General features: G+C 38.8%; 1 protein-coding gene and 1 pseudogene across 1 annotated transcript in view; one reads left to right on the top strand and one right to left on the bottom strand.

Annotated features, from left to right (window-relative positions):
* HTR3B (5-hydroxytryptamine receptor 3B) overlaps nucleotides 1-6,912 on the bottom strand; it is a 57,111-nt gene extending 50,199 nt beyond the window's left edge. The window contains exon 1 of the mRNA XM_037151314.2: nucleotides 6,873-6,912. Within this exon, the coding sequence (XP_037007209.2) occupies nucleotides 6,873-6,912 (40 nt within the window). The remainder of the gene's footprint in view (nucleotides 1-6,872) is intronic.
* A 2,130-nt stretch (nucleotides 6,913-9,042) lies between these two features.
* On the top strand, nucleotides 9,043-9,681 carry LOC119053689 (60S ribosomal protein L9-like; annotated as a pseudogene).
* The last annotated feature ends 16,502 nt before the right edge of the window (nucleotides 9,682-26,183 follow it).

A 26,183-nucleotide genomic window follows, 5' to 3' on the forward strand; every position in this document is an offset into this window, starting at 1 on the left:
GACAGCCAAGGAGTTAAAGAAGAAATATTCACCCAGACTGGTGGGAGGGTAGAGATGGGCAGCCAGGGCAGAGAGGATTCGTGGCAAGGCAGTGGCTGGAGGAACCAGGGTGGGTGAGGCAGTAGCTAGTGGACTGGGCAGTCCCACATTTGTGTGAGGATAAACTGGGGAGTGAGACAGACTGCACAACCCAGGGTTCTAGCATGGGGAAACAAAGCCTCAAAATCTCTAAATGTCAAAATCTGTGGGGGTTGCAGCAGTTGGGGAAACTTCCAGACTCACAGGAGAGTCCATTGGAGAAACCCACAGGGTCCTAGAATGTACGTAAATCCACCCACCTGGAAATTGGCACCAGGAGGGCCCAGTTGCTTGTGGGTACTGGGGGAAGTGACTGAAAGCCAGCTGAGAGCCCAGCAAGCAGCATTGTCCCCTCTCAGACCCCTCCTTTACATACAGTGCCACAACACAGAGACATGGTTGCCCTGCCCTGGAAAATACCTAAGGTTCTGCCCCTTACAATGTAATTGGCACACCGAGACAAAAAATATGGCTCAAATGAAAGAACAGATCAAAGCTCCAAAAATGGAACCAAGGATGAAGACATAGTTAACCTATCACATGCACAATTCAAAACACTAGTAATCAAGATGCTGACAGAAATGGTTGAGTATGGTCACAAAATAGAGGGAAAAGTGAAGGCTCTACACAGTGAAATAGAGAAAAATATATAGGGAACCAACAGTGAAGGCAAGGAAACCGGGACTCAAATCAATGATTTGGAGTAGAAGGAAGAAATAAACATTCAACCAGAACAGAATGAAGAAACAAGAATTCAAAAAAAAAAAATGAAGAGAGGCTTAGGAACCTCCAGGACAACTCTAAACATTCCAACATCTGAATCATAAAGGTGCCAGAAGGAGAAGAGGAACAGCAAGAAATTGAAAACTTATTTGAACAAATAATGAAGAAAAACTTCCCCAATATGGTGAAGGAAATAGACTTCCAGGAAGTCCAGGAAGCTCAAGAGAGTCCCAAAGAAGTTGGACCCAAGGAGGAACACACCAAGGCACATCATAATTATATTAGCCAAGATTAAAGAGAAGAGAATCTTAAAAGCAGCAAGAGAAAGGAGACAGTTGCCTACAAAGGAGTTCCCAAAAGTCTAGCAGCTGATTTCTCAAAAGAAACATTTCAGTAAAGAAGGGGCTGGAAGAAAATATTCCAAGTCATGAAAGGCAAGGATCTACATCCAAAATTACTCTATCCAGCAAAGCTATCATTTAGAATGCAAGGGCAAATAAAGTGCTTCCCAGTTAAGGTCAAGTTCAAGGAGTTCATGATCACCAAGCCCTTATTATATGAAATGTTCAAGGGACTTATCTAAGAAAAATAAGATGATAAAAAATATGAACAGTAAAATGACAAAAAATCACAACTATCAACAACTGAACCTAAAAAACAAATTAAGCAAACAACTGGAACAGTAATGGAATCACAGAAATGGAGATTATGTGGAGGGTTATCAGTGGGGAGGGGGAGTGGGGAAAATGTACAGGGAACAAGAAGCATAAATGGTAGGTACAAAATAGACAGGGAAATGGAGAAGCCAAAGAACTTATATGTATGACCCATGGACATGGACTAAGGTCGGGGAATGCTGGTGGAAGAAGGGGTGCATAGTGGAGGGGAATAAAGAGGAGGAATTAATGGGACAACTCTGATAGCATAATCAATAAAATATATTTTAAAAAAGAATATTCTTCTTTGCAAGAATAAAACACTAAGTAATCAGAGGTAAAAAGACATCATGTTGGCAACTTAGCCTTAAATGGGTGGCAGGGGGTTGGGGGGTTTCTACTATTCTTCCAATTTGCCATGCATTTGAAAATACTTTTGTGGGAAAAAATAATGACATGTTAACTGATAGAGGAATTCTGATACAAAGTTACAGAAAGTTTATTGGAGAAATATTCTTCAGAGATATTTATCTGTAGATTTATTTATCTAGTGACCAGAAAAATGAAGCTTCATTGAGAGACAAGATCATCACAAATTGCTCCGGCCTTGAAAGTCCCAGCACTTCCCATCAGTTCTCCGAATTGTCATCTTTTACCTACGAGATGAATTTGGACAAGAGGAAGGCAAGCTGCAGGCCGCATATCTATGTAGGTAGCGCTTTTTATAAGAAATGAACACAGAAACCTTGCCTTTTATGAAATGATTTAATTGAGATGATGATTGACATTATATTTTACCCCACATTTTACAGTAGTAGCCATGACTCTAAGTCAGACCTTCTGGGACATGCTACCTCTCCCTTTTCTTCTCATTTTCTGATATACCCATCTGTTACTGGAAGGACTTTGCTAATGATGTATAATACGGGTACATTACGACCTTCATTAGCTAATTTAACAATAGTCTGGTGATCCTGCCCATTACAGCTCTTTATTGGCTGATGAATTCTGGCAAGATGGGAAAGGTTTTGTGTGAGCGACTTGTCTTCTAAGCTGTTCATATACAGATGCTCCTTGACCGCTCTGCCCTGCACACCCAGGCAGCTTAGATATTTCTTTTTTCCAACTCTACTGCCCTGTCTACATTTAGTTTGTTTACTTGGTGCCTTTCGATTTGCTATCTCTCCTCTGCCCAACCTGTAATTTGAATAAAAAAAGAAATTGCTTCTCGCTTCTTAAATACTGTACTTTTTACTCACACTATTTCTTATAATCCATTAGTCAAGGATTTCACCCCACTTTCATATCTCCTTAGGAAGGATGAATATTTGGGGTAGGGGGAATTTTATTCAGGCCCTTCAAGCAGATTAGTGTTTAAATCAAATATCAGAATTGTCAGGGGCTAAGCATTCAGGTTTCTTAAATATCACCTGGGAGAAAGAAAGACTTTAATCTGAGGTCTGAATCTGCCATTCTCTGACAGCAGTTCAGGACAGGCCTATTATTAAGAGGGTCTGTAGAAATCCTCTTCTTTCTGAGCTCTCCTCTCCACATTCCCAGGAGCCTGGGTACTTGTTTCTCCATTATTTCCACATAAGGTATGGCACCTTTTAGATGGACAAGTATCTTTTTGAGGAAGCAGGGGAAGAGGGTTTATTATGCAAATATAATAAGGAAGTGTTTATTATGCAAACAGCAACTGAGTTACGTGTCCTTTAAGACTACTAAATAGTTTTTAATTACTGCTATATCAGTAAATCCCATAAATATGCAAATGCAATTAGTTCACAAAATAGGCCTTTAAATATCTTTATTCCTCTCCAACAAAGTTCTTTGAAGTTAATCACCAACTCTCTTTGTTTGCTCCCTTGGCAGTTTTGCTAAAAGTGACAGCAATTTTGACAAATGTATATATTCAGAGGGAACCAAATTTTCTGAGCACATCTGGTCAGGCTAGAGGAGAAAAGCAGAAATGGACACTCTGGCCAAACTCAGCTATTTAATGAGGAGATTCCAGTGTGAAATTTCTTTTACTCTAAAGCATTGCCCTCTGAAATAATTATCAAGGTAACCAGTGGGGCACCACTTCAATCCAAAGCCACACTCAATATTTGATTTTCTTTTGGCTCAGAATTTCATTAATAACAACAATGCACATTTTTCTGGTCCCTGAAAAAATAAAAGTAAACAAAGAGACAGAATGCCCGTTGCCCATGAGTCTGGCCCTAATGATTTACATGACATGTTTTTTATGGGAATTCACAGAACACATAAGCTATGGTTACAGGCTTTAAAATCAGACACACCTTATTTTGCCTCCCAGCTCACTGTTAGATAGATGCTCATGGCCTTGGACAAATCGCTTACTGTTTCAAAGCCTTAGTTTTCACGTCTGTAACAAGAGTGCCAAAAGCTCTGTTTAGTTTTCTATGACTGCATAACAAATTACCACACACTTAGCAGCTTGAAACAAAACTCAAGTATGAGCTAAGAGTTCTGTAGGTCAGAAGCCAGGGAGCAGCGTAGGTGGGTTCCCTGCACAGGACCTCCCAAGGCAGAAACCACGGTGGTGATCACACTTACTCAACTGTATTGTGACTATTTACCTTCCCATCTCTTCCACAGTTCTGTGAATTCCTTAAAGATAGAGCCGTGTACCTTTTTTTATCTTTACCTGAGGACATGCTTATTGATTTTAGAGAGAAGGGGAAGGGACAGTGGGGAGAGAGAGAGAGAAACAGTGATATGGGAAACATCCATCAGTTGCCTCTCACATGCATCCCGACCAGGGACCAAAGTTACATGTGTGCCAACTGGGGACCGAAGATACAACTCAAGCATGTGCCCTGACAAATCAAACTGGCAACCTTTTGGTTTATAGGACAATGCTCCAACCAACAGAGCCACACCAGCCGGGGCAGAGCAATGTATCTTCTTCATCTTGGTATCTGCAGCACAGAGCTTGGTAGTTCATGAGAGCTCATTGAATATTTGAGAAGAATAGAAGAGAGGGATGGAATAATTAAGTGGGCAGAAAAGAACTTTGGTTTATGCATGAAAGATGACAGCAAGGAGGGTCTAGTTTTGTCACAACCACATACAATATGCTTTCCTTTCACAACCCATCTTACAAAGGCTGAGTGAGAACGACAAGCTGGATTCAGAGAGAGATTGCTTTATATTTTTATGGTTTGTTGCAAACCCAGCTAGCAAACAATGCAAACGATAAACTTGGGACCCAGCTACAGGTAGTTCACGCCTCTCTTTAATTTTCTCAGAGGGTACCTAAAATTCAGCAGTCTCAGTTACCAGGAGTGAGGTGTCCCTCCTAAAATGCAGAGGAACATAGAACTGTGGGCTTGCTGCTTCTATGTATGCCCACAGCTACGTACCAGTTCCAGCAAAGTGCTGAGGCTGCAACCCAAGGCCAGTAGTCTTACACAGTAAACCATGCTGTCCATCCAGGCCTTTTGTACAGCTTACGGGCCTTGAAGTCTTGCTGTGAACTAAAGGATCACTGGTTTGATTCCCAGTCAGGGCACATGCCTGGGTTGCAGGCCAGGTCCCCAGTTGGGGGTGCACAAAAGGTAACCACACATTGATGTTTCTCTCTCTCTTTCTCCCCACCATTCCCCTCTCTCTAAAAACAAATAAAATCGGAGGGAAAATATTCTGGTTCAATTCTAAAGTTCTGGAGTATTTCCATGTGTACTGTGGACTCAAGATGGGGCAAGGTTTTAGATCTTTTTGAGCCTGTTTAATGTATTTATGCATTCGTCTGCTCACTATGTGGAGAATTGTGGTAGACACTGGGGATACATAATGATAAGGAAGCTCGAGGAACTTGGGGCGGAGGTGACAGATAGGAAACACTTATAATAAATGCCAGCAGGTGAGTGAACTGAGGAAGATGAAGATAAAAGAAAATGAGCCCAGACTTGGGGTGGGATGAGGAGGAGTTTTCACAGACAGCATTTGTCCTGGTAAAGACAGTAAACTAGGTGAGGAGGAGGAATGGAGCTCCCAGCAGAAGAAATAGCATGTGAAAAGGCAGGAAGGTGAGATGAGAGAGCCTAGGACCTTCCAGGAGGCTGGCAAGCATCACTTTTTAAAGGTGTAGGAGGGGGTAGGGGGGAGTGGGAGGAGGGTTTGTGCAGATGACTCTAGATTAACAAGAGTTGAGTGGATTAACAAGTGTTGAGTAACTAAGTGTTGAGGAAAATACAATGAAAAATGTTGTGTAAGTTTGCGTATGTGCTGCAATTGTAAAGCAATCTCCAAATGCTTGCAGCAATTATTCTAAAATGCACAACAGCTGTATTTGTCCCCTTTCTGCCATTGCTGAGATTTACACTGTCATTGCTCCAGGAGGAAGGCATGGCACTAATAACAGGTTGGCCGACTATGGCTGGAGTGTGACAGACCTCTAGTTAGAGCCCTTCAAGACTACCCGCAAAGAGCCGGGAAATGGAAAGTTCAGTGGAAACAAAAGTGAATGTAATCAGAGCGCCACCTTGTGACAGCTGTCATGCCTGCAGCTCCAGAAAACTCCAACCTATTTTACATTTTATTATAGCAGTGATTTTCCAGAATTTTTAAAGCATGCCATACCTGGCTATTTAGTCAGGAGAACTGACCTCTTTCCCCTTAGATTGTCAAATTAAAAAATAACAACAGTCAACACAACAATAGCCGTTTGATGTAAAGGAATCAAAATTATACCTATTTTTTTCCTCAGATTGGCAAAAATGTGGTTTTTGGTAAGTGTCAGAGTTTTAGTACTTAGTTTATGTGTGCCATGAGATGAAAAAGGTGAAAATCGCTGTATTATATTGTGCACTTTCACATGACTTGAAAGTCGTGTCATGCCTCCGTTCATATCACCACTCTTTTTTCTTTGTTCTAAATACCCGTCCTCAGGTTCCCCAACACCAACTCATCAACCAGCCTGCTTTACCTCTCCTCTGCTCACAACTGTCAGTAACTGCCTCCCTGCTTACTTCTTACTCTCGTTCTTCCAAACTCTTTGTCCGCAGGGTCTCCCAAGTTTCCCAGTGACTGAGCAACTTCTCAGGGGCTATCTGCTCCACTCTTTCCCTAAGAGCGACAATAAATAAAGCCTTGGTTGTCCACCTCTGAAAAGTAATAAACAATATTATTAAAATCCACGTAGAATTTTAGTATTAGATAGAAATAAAATTCCAGAAAGTTGACTGTCTTAGACCCAGTTTTTCTGAAGCATACCTGAGATAAGGATTTGTGTATGCGTGCTTTTTGTAGAAGGGCTAAAAAAAAAAAAAAAAGCCAAGAAAAAAAATGGTTTTAGCCTAACCCTGAAGGCAACTTGACAGTGAAACCTTTACTAAGAGTTTGTTATCAGTGAAGGGAGCCTGGCTGTCATACCCTCACTCATACCTGTCAGGGGCAGGGTGGCAGGTAATGAATTTTCAGCCATTTTCTGCTCTTTACCTGGGTAGGCAAAACTTTTAGTAGCCCAGAAGAACAACTGTAAGTGTAAGCCTTTGTAAGCCACCATACACGGAAGCCTAGAGAGGGAGCACAGAAACACTGTGAGGGGTCTGAGGAGACCTGGGAAGATCATCGAGGTGCCCACTGCAGAGACAGCAGAGACTTAGGAGAGCTTCCAAGTTTCTTATTTCTCTAGAAGACATTACTTTCTAAGGATCCTGATGATCAATTTTTTCAGAACCTTAGATGACCATATATATATATATATATATATATATATATATATATATATATATATATATGGCTATTTTCAAATTAATACTATTCCTCTTGAAGGAAGCTCTTCTCTCTTCAAAATACTCAATGATAGTGATGATTTTGCCATAAATTTTTGCAAAGGAACATGATTCCTAATTTGATCACATTTTTAACAACAATTTATTTATTTTTAGACAGAGGGACAGGAAGGAAGAGAGGGAAAGAAATATCAATGTGTGGTTGCCTTTAGCACGCCCCCCACTGGGCCTGTAACCCAGGCCTGTATCCTGACTGGGAATTGAACTGTGACCCTTTGGTTCACAGGCCAGCATACAGTGCACTGAGCCACACCAGCCAGGGAATGATCACATTTTTAAAGAATAAGATACAACATGGACAGCAGTGTGGTGACTGCTGGGAGAAGGGAGTTACAAGGGGATGAAATGGTAATGGAAAAAATATAATAAAGATTATATATTTAAAAAACAATAAGATACAAAATCATAAAATCTTAAGTTTCAAGTTATACTGATATGATGTCTAAACAAGTAATTTGTAATCCTAACAGAACATTAGGATCATCTTGAATGTTCAAAAACCTTTAAAAAAATTACCTGGGCTCCACCTCCACAGATTCTGATGTTATGATATAAGGTGGACACCAGGCATATTTCTTAAACTTCACGGGTGACTCTGATATGCAGCTAGGTGTGAAAACCACAAGTTTAAATCAATGCAGATAGACTCTCTTGTAGATGAATGGAATACATTTCCCTTCCTTCAATTATTATTAAATTCTGTTTTGATGCTTATAAAAGGAAACTGTTGGAATATCTGCACAACTGACACTCCCTGTGCTGGAGAACTCTTTTCTCCAGCTCCAGTAGCTGTGTGTGTCCTTTTATCTCACCATCTCTGACCAAAGCCGCAGGACAAGGGATGGACACGGAATTCAGTCCAGGTGGACCACTAGACTCTCTCCTAGAACTTGAACTCAGGACAATAGGTCACTAGCCAGAAGATAAGTGGTGCTGGGACTGGGGAAGTAGTGTGGACCCACGGCTGGAGTAATGTCAGTTTCTACCACGTCCACAGAGAAGCACAGAATGCTGGGCTGCAGAAAATGAGGAGAAAACAAACCTGTAGAGACTGAAGATGAGAAACCACAGGGGGTGGCAGTCACGAGAGGAGTAATTTTGATTCTGATGATTCTTTGAGAATCATCAGATTCTCTTGGTCTCAGAGCTTATGTGGCCCGGCTGCATTACCAAGAGACTGCTCTGTGATCTCTAAAAATAAAAATTAAAAAATTAAAAAATAATTAAAAAATCACCCTCCTTATACTTTTTTTACTTGGAGCTACTTTGTGCTGATTTCTCTTACTTGCAACTAAAAAGCCTTTGTTAAAACAATGATACTTTGACCAGGTACTACATTTGTGCCAAAAATAGCGTTCTGTTAGGGAAAATATGTAGAGGAATGTAAACAATAGTGCATATACATTTCTGAGCCTATGCAGAAATCATTCCTCAGCATCATGCTTGTCTGCCTCACTAGAGGTCACTTAATCATCCAGCTATCATCTAGTACGGTACAGTGGTATAGCAGATGTTCAATAAATAATTGTTCCACTGGCTGGTGTGGCTCAGCTGGTTGGAGCACTGTCCCATAACCGAAAGGTTGTAAGTTCGATTCCTGGTCAGGGCATATACCTAGGTTGTGGATTTGATCCCGGGTCCAGGTACATACGATCCCTGGCCTATCTAGAGGTATACAGGAGGCAACCAATCGATGTTTCTCTCCTACATTGGTGTTTCTCTCACTTCCTCTCTCAAAAAGCAATGAAACAATAGTCCTTGAGCTCTTTGCCACTTCTACTGCGAGGATGAAGACCATTCTCAGCAATCAGACTGTCAACATCCCTGAAAATGTCAACGTCGCTCTGAAGGGGTGCACAGTTATTGTGAAGGGCCCCAGAGGCACCCTGCGGAGGGACTTCAACCGCATCAGCATAGAGCTCAGTCTCCTTGGAAAGAAAAAGAAGGGGCTCTGAGTTGACAGATGGTGGGGAAATAGAAAGGATCTGGCTGCTGCTCGCACAGTCTGCAGTCAAGTACAGAATGTGATCCAGGGTGTTACACTGGGCTTCTGTTGCCAGATGAGGTCTGTCTGCCTCCACCCTTCCCATCAATGTCATTATTTAGGAGAATGGTTCTCTTGTTGAAATCAGAAATTTCTTGGGCAAAAAATATATCCGCAGGGTTCAGATGAGATCAGGTGTTGCTTGTTCAGTATCTCAGGCCCAGAAAGACGAGTTGATCCTAGAAGGAAATGACATTGAACTTGTATCAAATTCAGCTGCTTTGACTCAGCAAGCCACAGCAGTTAAAAACAAGGGTATCAGAACATTTATGGCTGGTATCTATGTTTCTGAAAAAGGAACAGTTCAGCAGGCTGATGAATAAGATCTAAGTTGTCCAGCTACAGAAACAGCAAGATGCCGAATAATTTCTCACACTTACTTGAGATATTCCTTACATTTATTTGTGTAATTTTAAAGATGCAATAAAAGCTGTGTATTGAAAAAAAAGTCCTTGGGTGAAGATTTAAATAAATAAATAAATAAATGTTGAATTCAGTTTCTAGGCTTGTCAAATACAATATGTCTGCATTGGTTTGCTAGGGCTGGCATAATAAAATACCACACGCTGGGTGGCGTAAACAACAGTAATTTATTTTCTCATTGAAGTTCAAGATGAAGGTGTCTACAGGGTTGGTTTCTTCTGAGGCCTTGTTCCTTGGTCCTGCAGATGGCTCTCTTTTTTCTGCATCTTCATGTGGTTGCCCCTTGGTCTGTGTATTTCTTCGTCCTAATCTCTTCTTGTAGGGACTCCCAGTCATACTGGACTAAGTACCACCCTTGATGACCCCATTTTAACTTAATTACCTCTTTACAGGCTTTATCTGCAAATATAGCCCTATAAAAATGCATGTTCATTCATTTATTTATTCCACATAGTTTTATTCATTTAAAAAATTTTAAAGATTTTTATTTATTTATTTTTAGAGAGGGGAAGGGAAGGAGAAAGAGAGAGAAAGAAACATCAATGTGTGGTTGCCTCTCATGTGGCCCCTACTGGGGACCTGGCCCACAACCCAGGCACGTGCCCTGACTGGGAATCGAACCTGCAACCCTTTGGTTTGCAGCCTGCAGTCAATCCACTGAGCTATGCCAGCCAGCGCCATAGTTTTATTTTTTTATCCTTACCTGAGGACATGTTCATTGATTTTAGAGAGAGAGAAAGGGAGGGAGACAGAGAGAGAGAGAGAGAAACATCAATCTGAGAGAGAATCGTTGATTAGCTGCTGAGTCCCAATGGGGAATCAAACTGGCAACCCAGGCATGTGCCCAGAGCAGGGACAAAACCCTGACCTTTCAGCTTATAGGACAACACTCCAACCAAGTGAGCCATACCAGCCAGGGCTATTGCACACATTTGTATTGACTGCAGTGAAACAGACCTAGTGTAATCCTCCAAACTAAAGACTGTTGGGTGTTCCGTCATTGCTAAATGTGCCAATTATTTCATATTCTCAGTTTATAACTTTCAAAGAATCTTATAGATTCAGTTACTCCAAATTACATAATTAACCCCTTGGAGGAAATGTAAGGCTACAAACTTACAAAAATAGGTAAGTTTCCAGCGCACATTTTATTACCAAAGCTAGAATGGGTACAGTTTTTAAAATTTTGATGTATTTTCATTCTTTATAATTTACCTTATTTTTTAGAGCAGTTTTGGGTTCACAGCAAAATTGAGGGAAAGGTACAAAAATTTCTCACGTACACCCTGCTCCGACACATGGAGAGCCTCCTCTGGTATTGACATCCCCCACCAGAGTGATATGTTTGTTACAACTGATAAGACTACATTGACACATTGTTATTACCCAAAACCATTTTTACACTACAGCTCATTCTATGGTTTTTAAAACAAGTGTAATGACCTGTGTCTGTCACTATGGTACCACACAGAGTATTTTCACTGTCCTAACAATTCTCTAGTCCATCCGTCCTCCCCTCAGAATTCTTAGCAACCACAGATCTCTGTAGTGTTTCTATAGTGTTACCTTTTCCAGAATGTTATGTAATTTAAGTGAGAAATTTTAAATTGGCTTTTTCACTTATTAAGTTTCCTCTATGTCTTTTCCTGACTTTATATCTCATTTCTTTAGTGCTGAATAATATTCTATTGTTTGGATGTACCACAGTTTATTTATCCACTCCCCTATTGAAGTACATCTTGGTTGCTTCCAAGTTTTGGCAATTATGAATAAAGCTGCTATAAACAGCCATGTACAAGTTGTAGCACGGATATAAGTTTTCAACCCCTTTGGTCAAATACCAACGGGCATCATTTGGGGATCACATAGTAAGAGGATGTTGAGTTTTGTAAGAAACTGCCAAACAGTGCTCCAAACTGCTGCACCATTTTTCATCCCCACCAGCAAGGGAGGAGAATTCCTGTTGCTCCACATCCTCCCCAGGGTTAGAGCTGCAGGTATTTTTGGCCATTCCAGTAGGTGTGTACTGGTACCTGATCATTGTTTTAATTGTTTAATTTCCCTGATGACAAGTGATGTGGAATCTCTTCATATGCTTATTTGCCTTCTCTTTACCTTCTTTGGTGAGGGGTCTGTTAAGGCGTTTGGCTCATTTTTTGACCAAGTTGTTCATTTTCTTATTGTTGAGTTTTAAGAATTCTTTTTAGATTTTGGATAACAGTCCTTTATCAAATGTCTTTTATAAACATATTTTTCAAGTCTATGGTTCATTTTCTTACTCTCTCGAAATTGTCTTTCACAGAACAGCAGCTTTACCTTTAATGAAATCTAGTTTATCCTTTCTATCATTCATGGATTGCGACTTTAGTGTTGTTATCTAAAAAAAATCAAAACACCCAAAGTCATCTGGAATTTTATAGTGTCGTGTTTTACATTTATGTCTGTATTACATTTTGAGTTAATTTTTGTGAAGGGTATACACTATGTGTTAGGATTAATTTTCTCTGCATGTGTACGTCCAGTTGTTCCAGCACCATTTATTGAAAGGACTATCTTTGCTCCATTGTATTACCTTTGCTTGTTTGTGGATGATCAGCTAATTATGTATGTGGGTCTACTTCTGCATTTTTCTGTTTGTTCTTTTGTTAGTGCCACACTGTGTTGATTCCTGTAGCTTTGTAGAAAGTGGAAGGCTGAGTGACGTCAGTCCTCCCACTTGTTCTTCAATATTGTGTTGGCTGTTCCGGGTCTTTCGGCCCCCCACATACATTTTAGAGTCAGTTTGTTGATATCCACAGAGTAACTTGCTGAGATTTTGGTTGGAATTGCATTGAACCCATAGATCTAGTTGAGAATAACTGACAACTTGACAACATGGAGCTTCCTATCCACAAACATGGGATATCTCTCCATTTATTCATTTTTTAACTTTGATTTTTCAATTACAGCTTACAACCAATATTTTGTCTTAGTTTCTCTCCATTTATTTACTTGTTTGGTTTCACTCATTACAGTTTTACAGTTTTCGTCATATAGATTTTGTACATGTTTTGTTTGATTTATATCTAAGTATTTTATGGAGGGGAGTAATATACAGGGTTTTATGTTTATGATTTTAAATTCCTCTTCTTCATTTTGGTGCATGGGACAGTAATTGACCTTCGTATATCAGCCTTGTGTCCTACACCTTTGCCTTTATGGCAAATAAGTATTTATTACTTATTAGTTCCAGGTTGGGGTTTTGGGGGTTTTTTGGTCAATTGTTTTGGTTTTTCTACATAGATGGTCATGTCATCTGTGAACAAAGACAGCTTTATTTCTACCTCCTCATTTCAATACCTTTTGTTTCCTTTTCTTGTCTTAATGCATTAGCTAGAACTTCTAGCTAATGTGTTGAAAAAGAATGGATCATCCTTGCCTTCTACCTGATCTTAGTGGGAAAGCTTAGAGTTCCTCACTATTAAGTATATGGTTAACTGTAGGGTTTTGCCATTTCCTTAATAAGGAATTGATCATTCCTTATCAAGTTGAGGGAGTCCCTCTCTGTTCCTAGTTTACTGACAGTTTTTATCATGAGTGGACATTGGATTTTGTCAAATGCCTTTTTGGCATTTATTCATATGATCATGTGATTTTTGAAAACAGTTTTTTAAAGACTTTTACTCTAGCTTTCATTCTAAGTTTGGCCAGCTTACTTTTTAATTCTTGTACTTTTTAAACTTATTTTCTTCTATTTTGTGCCTTCTTGCATTGCTGTTCAAAGGAGGTAATAATTAAAAATGCACAGATCTTAAATGTGCAGTCTGATGAGTTTATGAAATGTGTATAAATTCATCCCTATCAAGATATGGTACATTTTCAAAAAGTTCCTTCATTTTCTTTGCCTGTTTTAGAATATCCTATAATTAGAATCATATTCGGTATGTACCTTTCCTGTCAGGCTTCTTCCTTTCAATGCAAGGTTTTGGAAATTCACATATGTTGCTATGTGTACCAATAATCCTTTGACTTTGATTGCTGAATAATATGAATATTATGCAATTTGCTTGTCTAATCGCTTATTGGACATTTGGGTCATGTTGAATTTGGGACTATTATAAAGAAAGACACTATGGATATTCTGGAGCAAGTCTTCCCATGGATGCACACTTTCCTTGCTCCTGGGTAAAAAGCTAGGGATGGATTGCTAGATATTAGATGTGTATGCTCAACATTTAAGAAACTAAAAGTTTTCCAAAGTGATTTTACCATTTTACATTCCTACTAGCAGTGTATGTGGGTTTGATTGCTGCACATCCTAACACTTTATAAAGACTTTTATATTTTATTCATTCTAATTGGTGTGTAGTATTATCACATTATAGTTTAAATTTGCATTTCCATGATGGCTAATGATGTACTGGTCATTTATCTATCTTACTTTGTAAAGTATCTGTTAAAGTATTTTGCCCATTTTAAAAGTGAGCTATCTTCTTCTTAACGATTCATAGGAGTGCTTTATACCCCTGGTTGTATAATTTTCTCAGGTTATCTGTTATATTTTCTCCCAGTCTATGGATTACCTTTTCATTTTATTAACACTCTTTTGAAGGGCATAATTTTTAAATTCTTAAAAAGCCAATTTATCAATTTCTTATTTATTTATGTTTAGTGTACTTTATGTCCTATGAAACTAATCTTTGTCTCATATATCTAGGTAGGGAAGATAATCTCATGTCGTCTTGTCTCTACGAGAATTAAAATTTTAGTTTTACATTTATATATATCCACTCTTGAATTAGTTGTTATATATGATGTAAGATTTAAGTCAAGTTTCATTTTTTTCCATCTAACTTGAAACAAGTGGAAAAGGCAAAAGGTGTATCTTAGCTTTTCTAAGTATGGTTAAATACTGATTTGTGCCCTTTTCCTGACTTATGGTACCCGGACTTAAGACAGGGGGAGAAGGGAGCACTGTGTGCGTAGGTAGATATTCTGAAGGACTTTAATATTTTAATGAAGACGTTAAGTCTGAATAGCATTAAATAAACATTTTGTTTCCTTTTCACAAATCGCTGGCATTGAGAGATGTCTTTCCAATTGGCGGCAGTAAGGGGTCTGGACGGTGTTAGTATACCATCCTCTGGAGTCCGGGAGGTGTATCTGTTCTGTAACAGTTTTTTTGGCATCCCTGGGTGAGCCAAATATTGCCCCCTTGGACCCCTGTTTGGTAACATCACCTCTATGTTTTTAGAAACAGATTAACCAATTTTAAAATAATGGATGCTTATCAAATTTGGCTGGGGGGGGTCTGCATTTTATCTGTATCTGAAAGACTTTGGGAAATTAGAAATCTTTCTTAAATTCAAGATGAACTACTCTGTAAGTAGGTTGGCCATATAATATGCTAGCCAAACCTGGAAGTTTGAAAAAAGGGGAGCTACTAATAATGGCACTGGAAAAACAGGGATAAACAAGAATTGCTGCAGGCACTTTGGGACCTGCGACTGTTCTGAGTACAACTAGTCTTCTTACTGAGTGCCAATGTAACAGGATGCAGCCAAGCAGGCTGGGAAGGGGTACCCAAATAGGGATTTGTAATGGGGCCCAGAACTCAGGGTGTTCAGGAAATATTAGAGAAAAAAATATATATATGATGTCCTCATCCCCACCAGTCTGAGCTGGGGGATGGGACACATGGAGCAGGGCCATTGAGAGCTGTTTTGTACACCAACAGCTTTGCAGCTAACCTCTGGCATGGTCTTAACATATTTATAACCTTAAAGTGGTTTCACAGATGTTGAATAACTGTGGCTATACTTTGAGCCAGGGGGATGGGAGTGACTTGAACCCAGGATGTAACTGGGAAGCAACTCTTCTTGGTTACAGCCCCTGCGTGAGAGCTTGGAGATGATTGGCTCCATGCCTTGGGTCCATGCCTGCTAGGACTTACTATGGCTGCCCAGTAAGGCTGGAAGGATACAGGAATTCTGGCAGGTGTAACTGATTGTAGGAGCAGTTGGAAATGGGGCTGCAGAGGAAGACTGGCACAGGGAATTAAACCCAGATGTGGCAGCCATGACTGGAATCACCATGTGGGTCAGGCAGAGGTCAGGACCACGTGGCTGTGGAGGAGTTAGGACCAGGAGGCTCTGGGGTGCTCCCTTTTGCCACATGGCTTAGGAAGCAGGAGAGACTTTGCCTGGAAGAAAAGGGGTTAAAACCCTTGCTGATGGCCCATGAGAAGGTGCCACATGGCTTTGGATTAGCTGGAGATCGTGGCAGTGGCACAACTGATGGTGCTGGGAGCCTTATCACGGACTTCTACTTCTTTTCCTGAGTTACAGTACCCTGGACTGGGTAAAGGGGAGAAGGAAGGACTGTGAGCACTTGTGGGTATTCTAAAGGACTTTAGTATATTAATGAGATCATTAAGTCACTACTCTAAGTCTGTATAACTTTAAAAAATTTTTTATTTACTTATTTTTCAAGTACATTTTTCTGTCTATTTCTCCCATTCCAGCTCACCCCTCCCCCATGCACCCCACCTCCCTCCCATTTCCACCCCCCTTAGTTCCTGTCCTTGTGTCCTTCATACTTGTTCCTCCAAATCCCTCCCCCTTTTTCCCCTTAAATTTCATTCCCTCTCCCCTCTGGTCACTGTCCCCTTGTTTCTATAACTTTTAAATAAATGATTCCTTTCCTTTTCACCAATCTCTGGCATTGAGAGATGTCTTTCCTCTGGTGATGGGCAAAGCGAACCTAGTACGGTGTGGGGGAACCCCCAGAGAAAAAGGGGGCTTCTTTCAGTAGTAGTATATCATTCACCACACCCCGCCATCTGTTCTGTAACACCAAGACTCCCATTGTCTTTCTCTTAGCTTTCCTTGTCTTTCTCTACCCAGTGCAAGTGGCATCTCAGAATAGTCATTACAGGCTCCTTCTCTAATTATTTATCTTCCCCAGTGAGAGTTTCTCTGAACGAGAATCTTCTTATCTTGTACCTCAAACTGCAGATAGAGCCGGATTGCTTGCCTTAGAAACCTGGCTCTACCTTTATCAGTAGAAAGACCTTAGGCAAGTTACTTAACCTGTCTGTGGTCATTTACTCATTTGCAAAGCAGCACTTACTTCTGTTGACCATAAAAGGGAATTGATTAGATATTGCACTACCAAAAATAATTTATTTAGGAACTAGAAAAGATTGCAATCCAGTGCCCACAGCTAGGGTGGGCCACTGTGGGATAAGGAAGAAGAAGGTACTTCATAGAGGGAAAGAGGAGTGTAACGGAAGGGGCTGCCATGGTGATAGAGTTCTGTTGTAAACGTAGATTTCTTCCTATACATAGGGCTTTTCCAGACACAGGGTAAACGATCTTTTTTTACAGTCTCTCTAATTGATTATGATCAGATTAAGGTCTCAGCCATAGATTTTATCACTTTCCAGTTTACCGTGAGGACAAAATTAGTTCATACGTGAAAAGCACCCAGAACACTACTTAGCTGCTAAGTGCTCAGTAATGTTAGCTATTACATTCTCTAAACATGCCCTGTTTTTTTCTAGATTCAAATATCAGAATCTATAAAACCCCAGTAAAAACATTTGCATTTCTAAAGGCAAGTTTTTTATTACCGTATTTCTTGTACTATAAGACCCACCTTCCTCCCCCCAAATTTGGAAGGAAAATGGGGGTACGTCTTATAGTCCTAAAAATATGGTAGCTTTTTATTTTTATTTTGTTTTATTTATTTTTTTTCTTCATCTATTCTTTCAAATTTTGAGGAGGAAGATTTTTTACTTCTACGCTGTCCTGGGTGAAAAAATTAAATCACCTGGTGTCCCAATTTATGTTCCAGTACTTGCAGCATTATATAAGTTTCTATGTGCTTTCTTGGGTAGCTTTCTGGTTTTCATCCAAAGTCATGTTTTTGGTTTCCGTAGGAGGCTTCTATAGAAATCTTTTCCTAAATTATGAGAGCTAAAAGAAATATTCTGCAAAATAGACTTCAAAAACTCCTTGCACATCATCTAAAATCTGGATTTTTGTCACACTGCATAAAATGAAATGATATTTTTCATTTGCTTTTATCTTGATGACAGTAAAATCATAATTTCTAGTTATTAGGAGAGAATGTTAAATCTTTACCTCATGTATCAGCCGGCATAAGAGTTATCTTCTGTAAACTGAAGAAACTATACTTCTCAGTATCTTTAGTGGGTACAAAAATGTTAGAGAGTGAAGATGGTATATTTTTAATCTGTGTTATTAGAAGAGTGTTATTTTGATCTTTTGTTTTATTAAGTAGTTTTAACATCTATGTAAAAGGATATAATGCACCCTTATAAACTTTTTATGAAAAAAAGGATATAAAACATACCACCTGATTTATGAAAATAGGATATTACCAATAACTGTGAATTCCTATATGCCCTTGCCCCATTTCTTCCCTTCCCTCAGAATTTTGTGTTTATAACATTCTTGCTTTTATTTGTAGTTTAACCATATGTTTATCTCCCTACACAATATATTATTTAATACTGTTTTTGTAATTTGTATCAAGGAATTATGTTATATATTATGTTCTTTGGTTTGCTTTTTATCCCACAACACTATGTTCCTGAGACTTGTCCATGGTATTGCACAGCTGTAATTCATTTCACTGCTGTATAATGTTTTATTAAATGACTATACAAAAAATTGATCTATTTTATTGTTGATAGATTTAGTTTCTTTCTCATTTTGTCTGCTCTTAAAAGTGTTAATGAACATTTATATATGTGTATATATATACATATGTGTGTGTGTGTATATATATATATATATATATATATATATATATATATATCCTGGTAAAAAAATTCTAGGATACTATTTCAGAGAGGAATTGTTTGCCATGAAGCATGTACAACTTCAAATTTTAGAAGTTATATTAATTGTTTTCTAAAGTGGTTGTGCTAATTTATACTACCAAACAGTGTATATGTCCTCCTGTTGCTCCACATTCTCACCAACATGTTATTGTGGTATTTTTAAAAGTTTGCAGCCCTGGCTGGTGTAGCTCAGTGGATTGAGTGCAGGCTGTGGACCAAAGGGTTGTGGTTCGATTCCCAGATATATATGCCTGGGTTGCGGGCCAGGTTCCCACTGGGGGCCATGTGAGAGGCAACCACACACTGATGTTTCTCTCACTCTCTTTCTCCTTCCCTTCCCCTCTCTCTAAAAAATTTTAAAAAGAAATAAAATATTTTTAAAAAGTTTGCAAATTGTATGCATAAAATGCTATGATTGTGGTTTTGATTCAGGTGTTCTTAATTACCAGTGTGTTTCACACCTTTTCATACACTTCGGATTCTTTTCTGTGAAGTGCCTGCTTAAGCCTTTGGCCATTTTTTAGAATTGCATTGTGTTTTTCTTTTAATTTTTAAGAGTGTTTCACCTACTTTAAATCAGTGGTTCTCAACAGGTGGGTACTTTGCCTCTTACAAAATATTTGGCAATGTCCGGAGATATATTTAATGGTCACAACTGGGTAGGAGAGAGCTACTGACATCTAAAAGGTAAAGGCCAGAGGTGATGCTAAAACATCCTACAATACAAAGGATAGGGACCAAAACAAAAAATTATCTGGTCCAACAAATTAATAGTACCAAAGTTGAGAAAGTGTTCTAGATACTAATATTATCAGTTATATGTGTTACAAAACTTTTTCTCAGTGTCTGGATAGTTTTATTTTTCTTATGGTTTATTATTTCTTTTAATGAAGAGAAATTTCTAATTTTAACATAATTGAAGTTATCAATCTATTTTTTTATAGAGTGTGCTTTTTGTGTCTGGTTTAAGAAATATCCCTTACCCCAAAGCATAGGATTCTCCAAAGATGTTTCACAATTTTTTTACACTGCTTTCTTTGCATTTAAGTCTTTAATATACATAAATTGATTTCTGTTTATGATGTAAGGTAAGAATCCAAAATTAATATTTATGTGGATAACTACCACTCTGAACACCACTTATTAAAAGTCCATCCTCATCCCCACCAGTCCTCAATGCTCCTTTGTTAAAAATCAAGGTTGCAAAAATGGTTTTATTTCTAGTTCTCTACTTTATTATTATCTTTTTAAAAATACCTTTTTATTGTTCAATTAAAGTTGATGTAGAATATTATGTTAGTTTCAGGAGTCCAACCTAGTGATTAGACATTTATATAACCTACGAAATGATCACCTCGATATTTCCAGCATGCATCCATCACCATACATAATTACTGCAACATTATTGGCTACATTCCCTATCTGTACTTTACATTCCTGTGACTATTCTGTAACTACCAATTTATTTATTTTTTAAAGTATATTTTATTGATTATGCTATTACAGTTTTCCTAATTTTCTTTCTTTATCCCCCCTCCTTACTGCTTCCCCAACCCTCCAGCATCCCCCTGCCTTAGTTCATGTCCGTGGGTTGTATATTTAAGTTCTTTAAGTTCTGTTTCCTACACCATGTCTTACCTCTCCCCATCTATTTAATGCCTACCAATTATACTTCTTCTTTCCTGTATCTTATCACCCTTATTCCTCCCCTCCCCGTCCCCACAGAAAACCTTCCATGTGATATCTATTTCTCTGATTGTTTCTGTTCTGATTGTTTGCTTAGTTCTTGTTTTTGTTGTTTTTCTTTCTTATTTTTAGGTTCATTTGTTGATAGTTGTGAGTTTGTTTTCATTTTACTGTTCATAGTTTTGATCTTTCTTTTCTTAGATAAGTTCCTTTAACATTTCATATAATAAGGGCTGGGTGATGGTAAACTCCTTTAACTTGACCTTATCTGGGAAGCACCTTGTCTGCCCTTCCATTCTAAATGATAGCTTTGCTGGATAAAGCAATCTTGGATGTAGGTCCTTGCCTTTCATGGCTTCAAATGCTTCTTTCCAGCCTCTTCTTGCCTGTAAGGTTTCTTTTGAGAAATCAGCTTGACAGTCTGATGGGAACTCCTTTGTAGGTAACTCTCTCCTTTCCTCTTGCTGCTTTTAAGATTCTCTCTTTGTCTTTAATCTTGGTAACTTAGTGATGATGTACCTCAGTGTGTTCCTCTTTGGGTCCAACTTCTTTGGGATTCTCTGGCCCTCCTGGCCTTCCTGGAAGTCTATTTCCTTCACCAGATTAGGGAAGTTTTCCTTCATTATTTGTTCAAATAAGTTTTCAATTTCTTGCTGTTGTTCTTCCTTTTCTGGCACCCCTATATTTTAAATATCAGAACATTTCAGGTTGTCCCAGAGGTTTGTAAGACTCTCTTCACTTTTTTGAATTCTTGTTTCTTCATTCTGTTCCAGTTGAATGTTTATTTCTTCCTTTTGTTCCAAGCCATTGATTTGAGTCTGGGTTTCCTTCCTGTCACTGTTGGTTCCCTGGATATTTTGCTTTATTTCATTTTTGGTATCTTTCATTTGTTCTTTCACTTTTTTGACAAAGCTCAATAAGTTGTGTGAGCATTTGGATTACCAGGGCTTTAAATTCTCCATCAGCTAGATTGGCTGTGTCCTCCTCACTCAGCTCTCTTTCTGAGGTTTTGCTCTATTTTTCATTTTGCCCCTATTTCTTTGTTCAGGGCCTCTGGTAAATTGTAAGGGGGTGGGGACTTAGGTATTCGCCCAGCAGGGCCACTCTCCTTGCTGCACTGCAGTGCTGCCTGTAGAGGAGGGGCCAGAGAGGGAACAATGCAGCTTGCCTGCTGGTCTCTCGCTCTTTTCAATGAACTCTCCTGTGAGACTGGAAGTATCTCCCTCCATGGCAACTGCTGTAGCCCACAGCCACTTCTGAGTCTCAGTTTCCCTTTGAGTCAGCCCCTTCCTGACATCCTGCCACCTTGCTATAGCCCGCCCTGCCCCACAGTCTGCCACCTTACCATAGTTTCTCTTTGTCCACAGCTTTACCAATCTGGTTGTTCTGGTTGACTTTTTTTTTTAATTCCGTGGTTGTCAGAGTTCCATGCAGTTTGACTTTTCTGGCACTTCTGGTTGTTTATTGATTTTTAGATTGGTTGTTATCCTCCTTTTATTTGTGCAAGGAAGTGAAGGGTTTCTGCCTATGCCTCCATCCTGGCTGGAACTCCTATATCTACCAACGTAAACTTCTTAATTCCTTCACCTTTTTCACCCATCCCCCCAATTCCCCTCCCATTTGGAAATCATCAAAACGTTCTGTGTTTCTATGAGTCTGTTTTTATTTTGCTTGTTCATTTATTTCATTTTTAAGATTCTGCAGAAGGTAGGTGAAATCAAATGGTATTTGTCTTTCCCTGTCTGGCTAATGTCATTCAGTGTAGTACCCTCCAGTTCCATCTATGTTGTTGCAGATGGCAAGATTTCATTCTTTTTTATGGATGAATCATATTCCTTTGCATATATGCACTACTTCATTATCCATTCATCTACTGATTGCCACTTAGGTTGCTTCCATATCTTTCCTATTGTAAATAATGTTGCAATAAATATATGGATGTATTTGTCTTTTCAATTTAGTGTTTTGAGTTTCTTTGGATAAATATCAAGAAGTGGAATTGGTGGGTCTTTCTTTGTCTCTTGTTGTAGCCTATGTTTTAAAGTTTATTTTGTCTGGTATAAGTATTGCTACTCCAGTTTTTTCTTCATTTTTATGAATTATATTTTTGTATCCCTTTACTTTCAGTCTGTGTGTGTCTTTCCATTTGAATTCAGTCTCTTGTGGGCAGCACATGTAAAGGTCTTGTTATATTATCCATTCAGCCACCCTATATCTTTTTGTTGGAGCATTTAGTCCATTTGCATTTAAAGTAATTGTTGATAGATTTGTATTGTTGCCATTTTATTATTCATACCTTTTATCTTTTTTTTTCCTTTTTTAAAGGAGACACATAGCATTCCTTGTAATACAGGTTTGGTGGTGATAAACTTCCTTAGATTTTTCTTGTCAGGGAAGCTCTTTATCTGTCCTTTGATTCTAAATGATGGTTTTATGGGCAGAGTATTCTTGACTGTAAGTCTTTGTTTCTCATGACTTTGAATATTTCATGCCAGTCCCCTCTGGCCTGCAAAATTTCTGTTGAGAAATCAGCTGACATTCTTATGGGAGCTCCCCTGTAGGTAGCTAACTGCCTTTCTCTTGCTACTTTTAAGATTCTTTCTTTGTCTTTAATCTTTGTGAACCCTGAGGAAAAAAATACACCTACTAAGAAGGGCCCCTAGTGGCTAACTAGGCTCAAATTTTTAGAAAACTGAGCCTACCAGCCATTTCTGCCCAGGATTCTCCCACACAAACTGCACTTCATGGAAAAGCTGGTGCTGGACTGCCTACTTCTGCAGTCAGTTGCCTGTACTGTGTTTCTGCCATCTGAGCCAGTCCTTAATAAGGAATTCCTAGAATGTATTTCAACCAACAGGACTGAGGCTTTCCACATTCAATCAGAGCTGCACAACTCTGACCAATCAGAGTGGTTTATTCTAACCAATCAAAACAGTGCAGTTTGGACCAATCAAACAGTGAGAATTTGGAGTCCTCTCTGTCTATATAAGCCAGCTCTTCTCTGGTTCAGAGAGTGCACTTTCCACGGAAGATTGAAGACTGTGTCTCCCTGGCTGAATTGGAACACTGAAGATGTCTCACCAGAAGAGAGGGGAGCAGACCAACACAGTGCAAGGTAGACAAGAATAGAGCAGAGCACAGCAATCTGGCTACAGAGTGGCCTGTCCCCAGGATCGCCTCATAGCCATGCTATTGTATCACAATAGAACTGTTTTACACTGAATAAAGTTTGCTTCTTCACTGCATCCAAAATTGGGAATTCCTGTTGGTATTGATTTGGCACCAATGACCATAAGTTGACAGCATTTTAATTATGTGCCTTGGTATGAACCTCTTTGGGTTTGTTTTGTTTGGGACTCTGCACATCTTGGACTTGTGTGGTCTTTTTTCTTTACAATGTTCAGGACTTTTTTCAGTCATTATTTCTTAATAGTTTCTCAATTCTTTATTGTCTCTTTTCTCCTTCTACAGATGTTACACTTGATGATGTCCCAGAGGTCCCTTAAACTATCCTCATGTTTTTGGATTTTTTTCTCTTTTTGCTGCTCTGACTGGTTGCTTTCTGCTATCTTGCCTTCCAAGTTGCAGATTTGATCATCTGTTTCTTCTAATCTACAGTTGATTCCTTCTACTGAATTCTTCATTTCAGTTATGGTATTCTTCATTTATGAATGGTTTTTAAACAACTGTTCTATGTCCTTTTTCATGCTGTTGAAGTTCTCACTAGGTTCCTTGAGCAATCTTATAACCATTGCTTTGAACTTGGTATTTGGTAATTTCTTTGACTCCATTTATTTTGTTCTTATTCTGGAAGATGTCTCCTGTTCTTTCATTTTGTACATGTTTCTTTGTTTCCTCATTCTGACTGCCTCCCTGTGTTTGTTTCTAGGTACTAGATAGGTATGCTATGTCTCCCAGTCTTGGTAGAGTAGCTGTCATCCTATAGGGCCCAGCAGTACAACCTCACTGGTCACCCAAGCTGGGCACTCTGGGTGCACCCCCCCATACACATGTAGGCTGTGTGCACTCTTCTGTTGTAGTTGGACCTTGATAACTTTTGGCATGTCAATGGGAGGGATTAACCCCCAGGCCAATTGTTATTATTACCTTTTTATCTGGAGGCTAAGGCTATTTCACTTTTCTGTAAAAGGAAAATTGGATCGCAAGTGTTTAAGTTTTTCATGAATTCTTCAGAACTCATGATTTTTTTTTCTTTCACTGTTTCTTTATTTTCTGGAGAAACAAAAGGAAGAGGACATGAGGTTTTTATTTGAAATACTAAGGCCAAATACTTCTAAAATAAAAATGAACTCATTAAATTTATGTTCATTGTTTCAATGTTTCATTAAACATGTTCGATGTTATGTTCAATGTTTCATTAAACATTGTTTCAGTTCTCCACAAACCACATTTGTATACTGTACAAATTTCAGGAAGGTTGGAAACCCACTTATATATTTTTTGTGTTTATTGATTTTAGAGAACAAGAGAGAGGGAGGGGGGAGAGAGAGAGAGAGAGAGAGAGAGAGAGAGAGAAACACTGACTTGCTGTTCCACTTATTTATGCATTCATTGGTTGTTTCTTATATGTGACCTGACTGGAGGTGGAGCCTATGACCTTTACATATCAGGATGTCACTCTACAAACTGACATACCTGCCCAAGGCCCCATTCATTTTTCAACTAGCAAAAGAGAAAGCCTTTTCTGAAACATTTTATCAACTCCTATAGTTTAACCTTATATATCACACGAATCTCTAATTTAGTGGTGAAAACAGAAATGTCCATACTCTTTCCTCTATATTAAGACAGGTTATTTTCCTAAGTGTTGAGAAGCTGGCCTTTAAGGATATTTCCGACCAGATCATTCTTGGAAAGGATCCTAGGCTCAAAACACAGCCACACCTGTCAATCAGCCACAACCATCAGCTTTCAAATGCAGTTGCTCAGAAGCCAATGGCAAAAACTATTTATAGAGTAAAGCCCAGATGAAATACAAGTATACATTTTCTTTTCCTAACACCTTACATTCCTTCACATTTATCCCACACAAGTTCTATACACATATTCAATCATATTGAAGTGGGATAAACTATATTTGAGGTTTGAGGTAAATAAATCCATCGACACAGAAAAAATTACCTAGCATTGGGACAAAAAGTTTTCTAGGAAAGAAAAATAATTCAATTTCTTCTTTGAGAAAATACTCTGGAAACGATTCCCCCCCTTTTTTTTTTTAGCATATTAACTACTTATCGTTCCATATTATTATTTTTCTTGAATATTATTGAAATGATTATCAGTTGATAATGTAATTATTCTGGAGCCTTTGTGTATGGGTTTTAAGGAGGAATGAGAGGGGATTTTCTGTGATGACAGTGTATATTCCATGATACCCACTTTTGTTATTTGATGACTGTAAAGCTTGCCAACTGATGACCAAGCACTGATATAGAGTGCTGATTAAATACACTGGTTGGACAGGGTATCTCTAGCTGATTACCATGTCCAAAAACAGGTGGCAGTTAAACCCAATGTGGCTATGGCTGTCGAACTGATTAGGTTGAATTTATTAATATGGAGTCATGTTTAGAACCATGTAGCAGAAAGCCACTTAATCAAAACTCAGGGGCCTGTATTAACCAAACGGACTATACATACCTCTTTCAGAAACATGCCTATAGACAGTTTCTGGTAGTCTTTTAAGGAAATTTTCATAAATGAGGGTAATAGGTTTCCTCCCACTTACACACATTAAATAACCAATTTCCTTAAATGAATTTGCAAAGATGAAACAAGAGTTGCTCCAGAGACACAGTAAAGACACAAAGATATAGAACTTTCTAGCAATATACAAGTATGCAATGCTGCAAATAAACTAAGCTAAGAAATCCATT

Source organism: Artibeus jamaicensis, unplaced genomic scaffold (assembly GCF_021234435.1).
Source record: "Artibeus jamaicensis isolate MK-2021 breed Jamaican fruit bat unplaced genomic scaffold, CSHL_Jam_final contig_585, whole genome shotgun sequence".
NCBI lineage: Eukaryota > Metazoa > Chordata > Mammalia > Chiroptera > Phyllostomidae > Artibeus > Artibeus jamaicensis.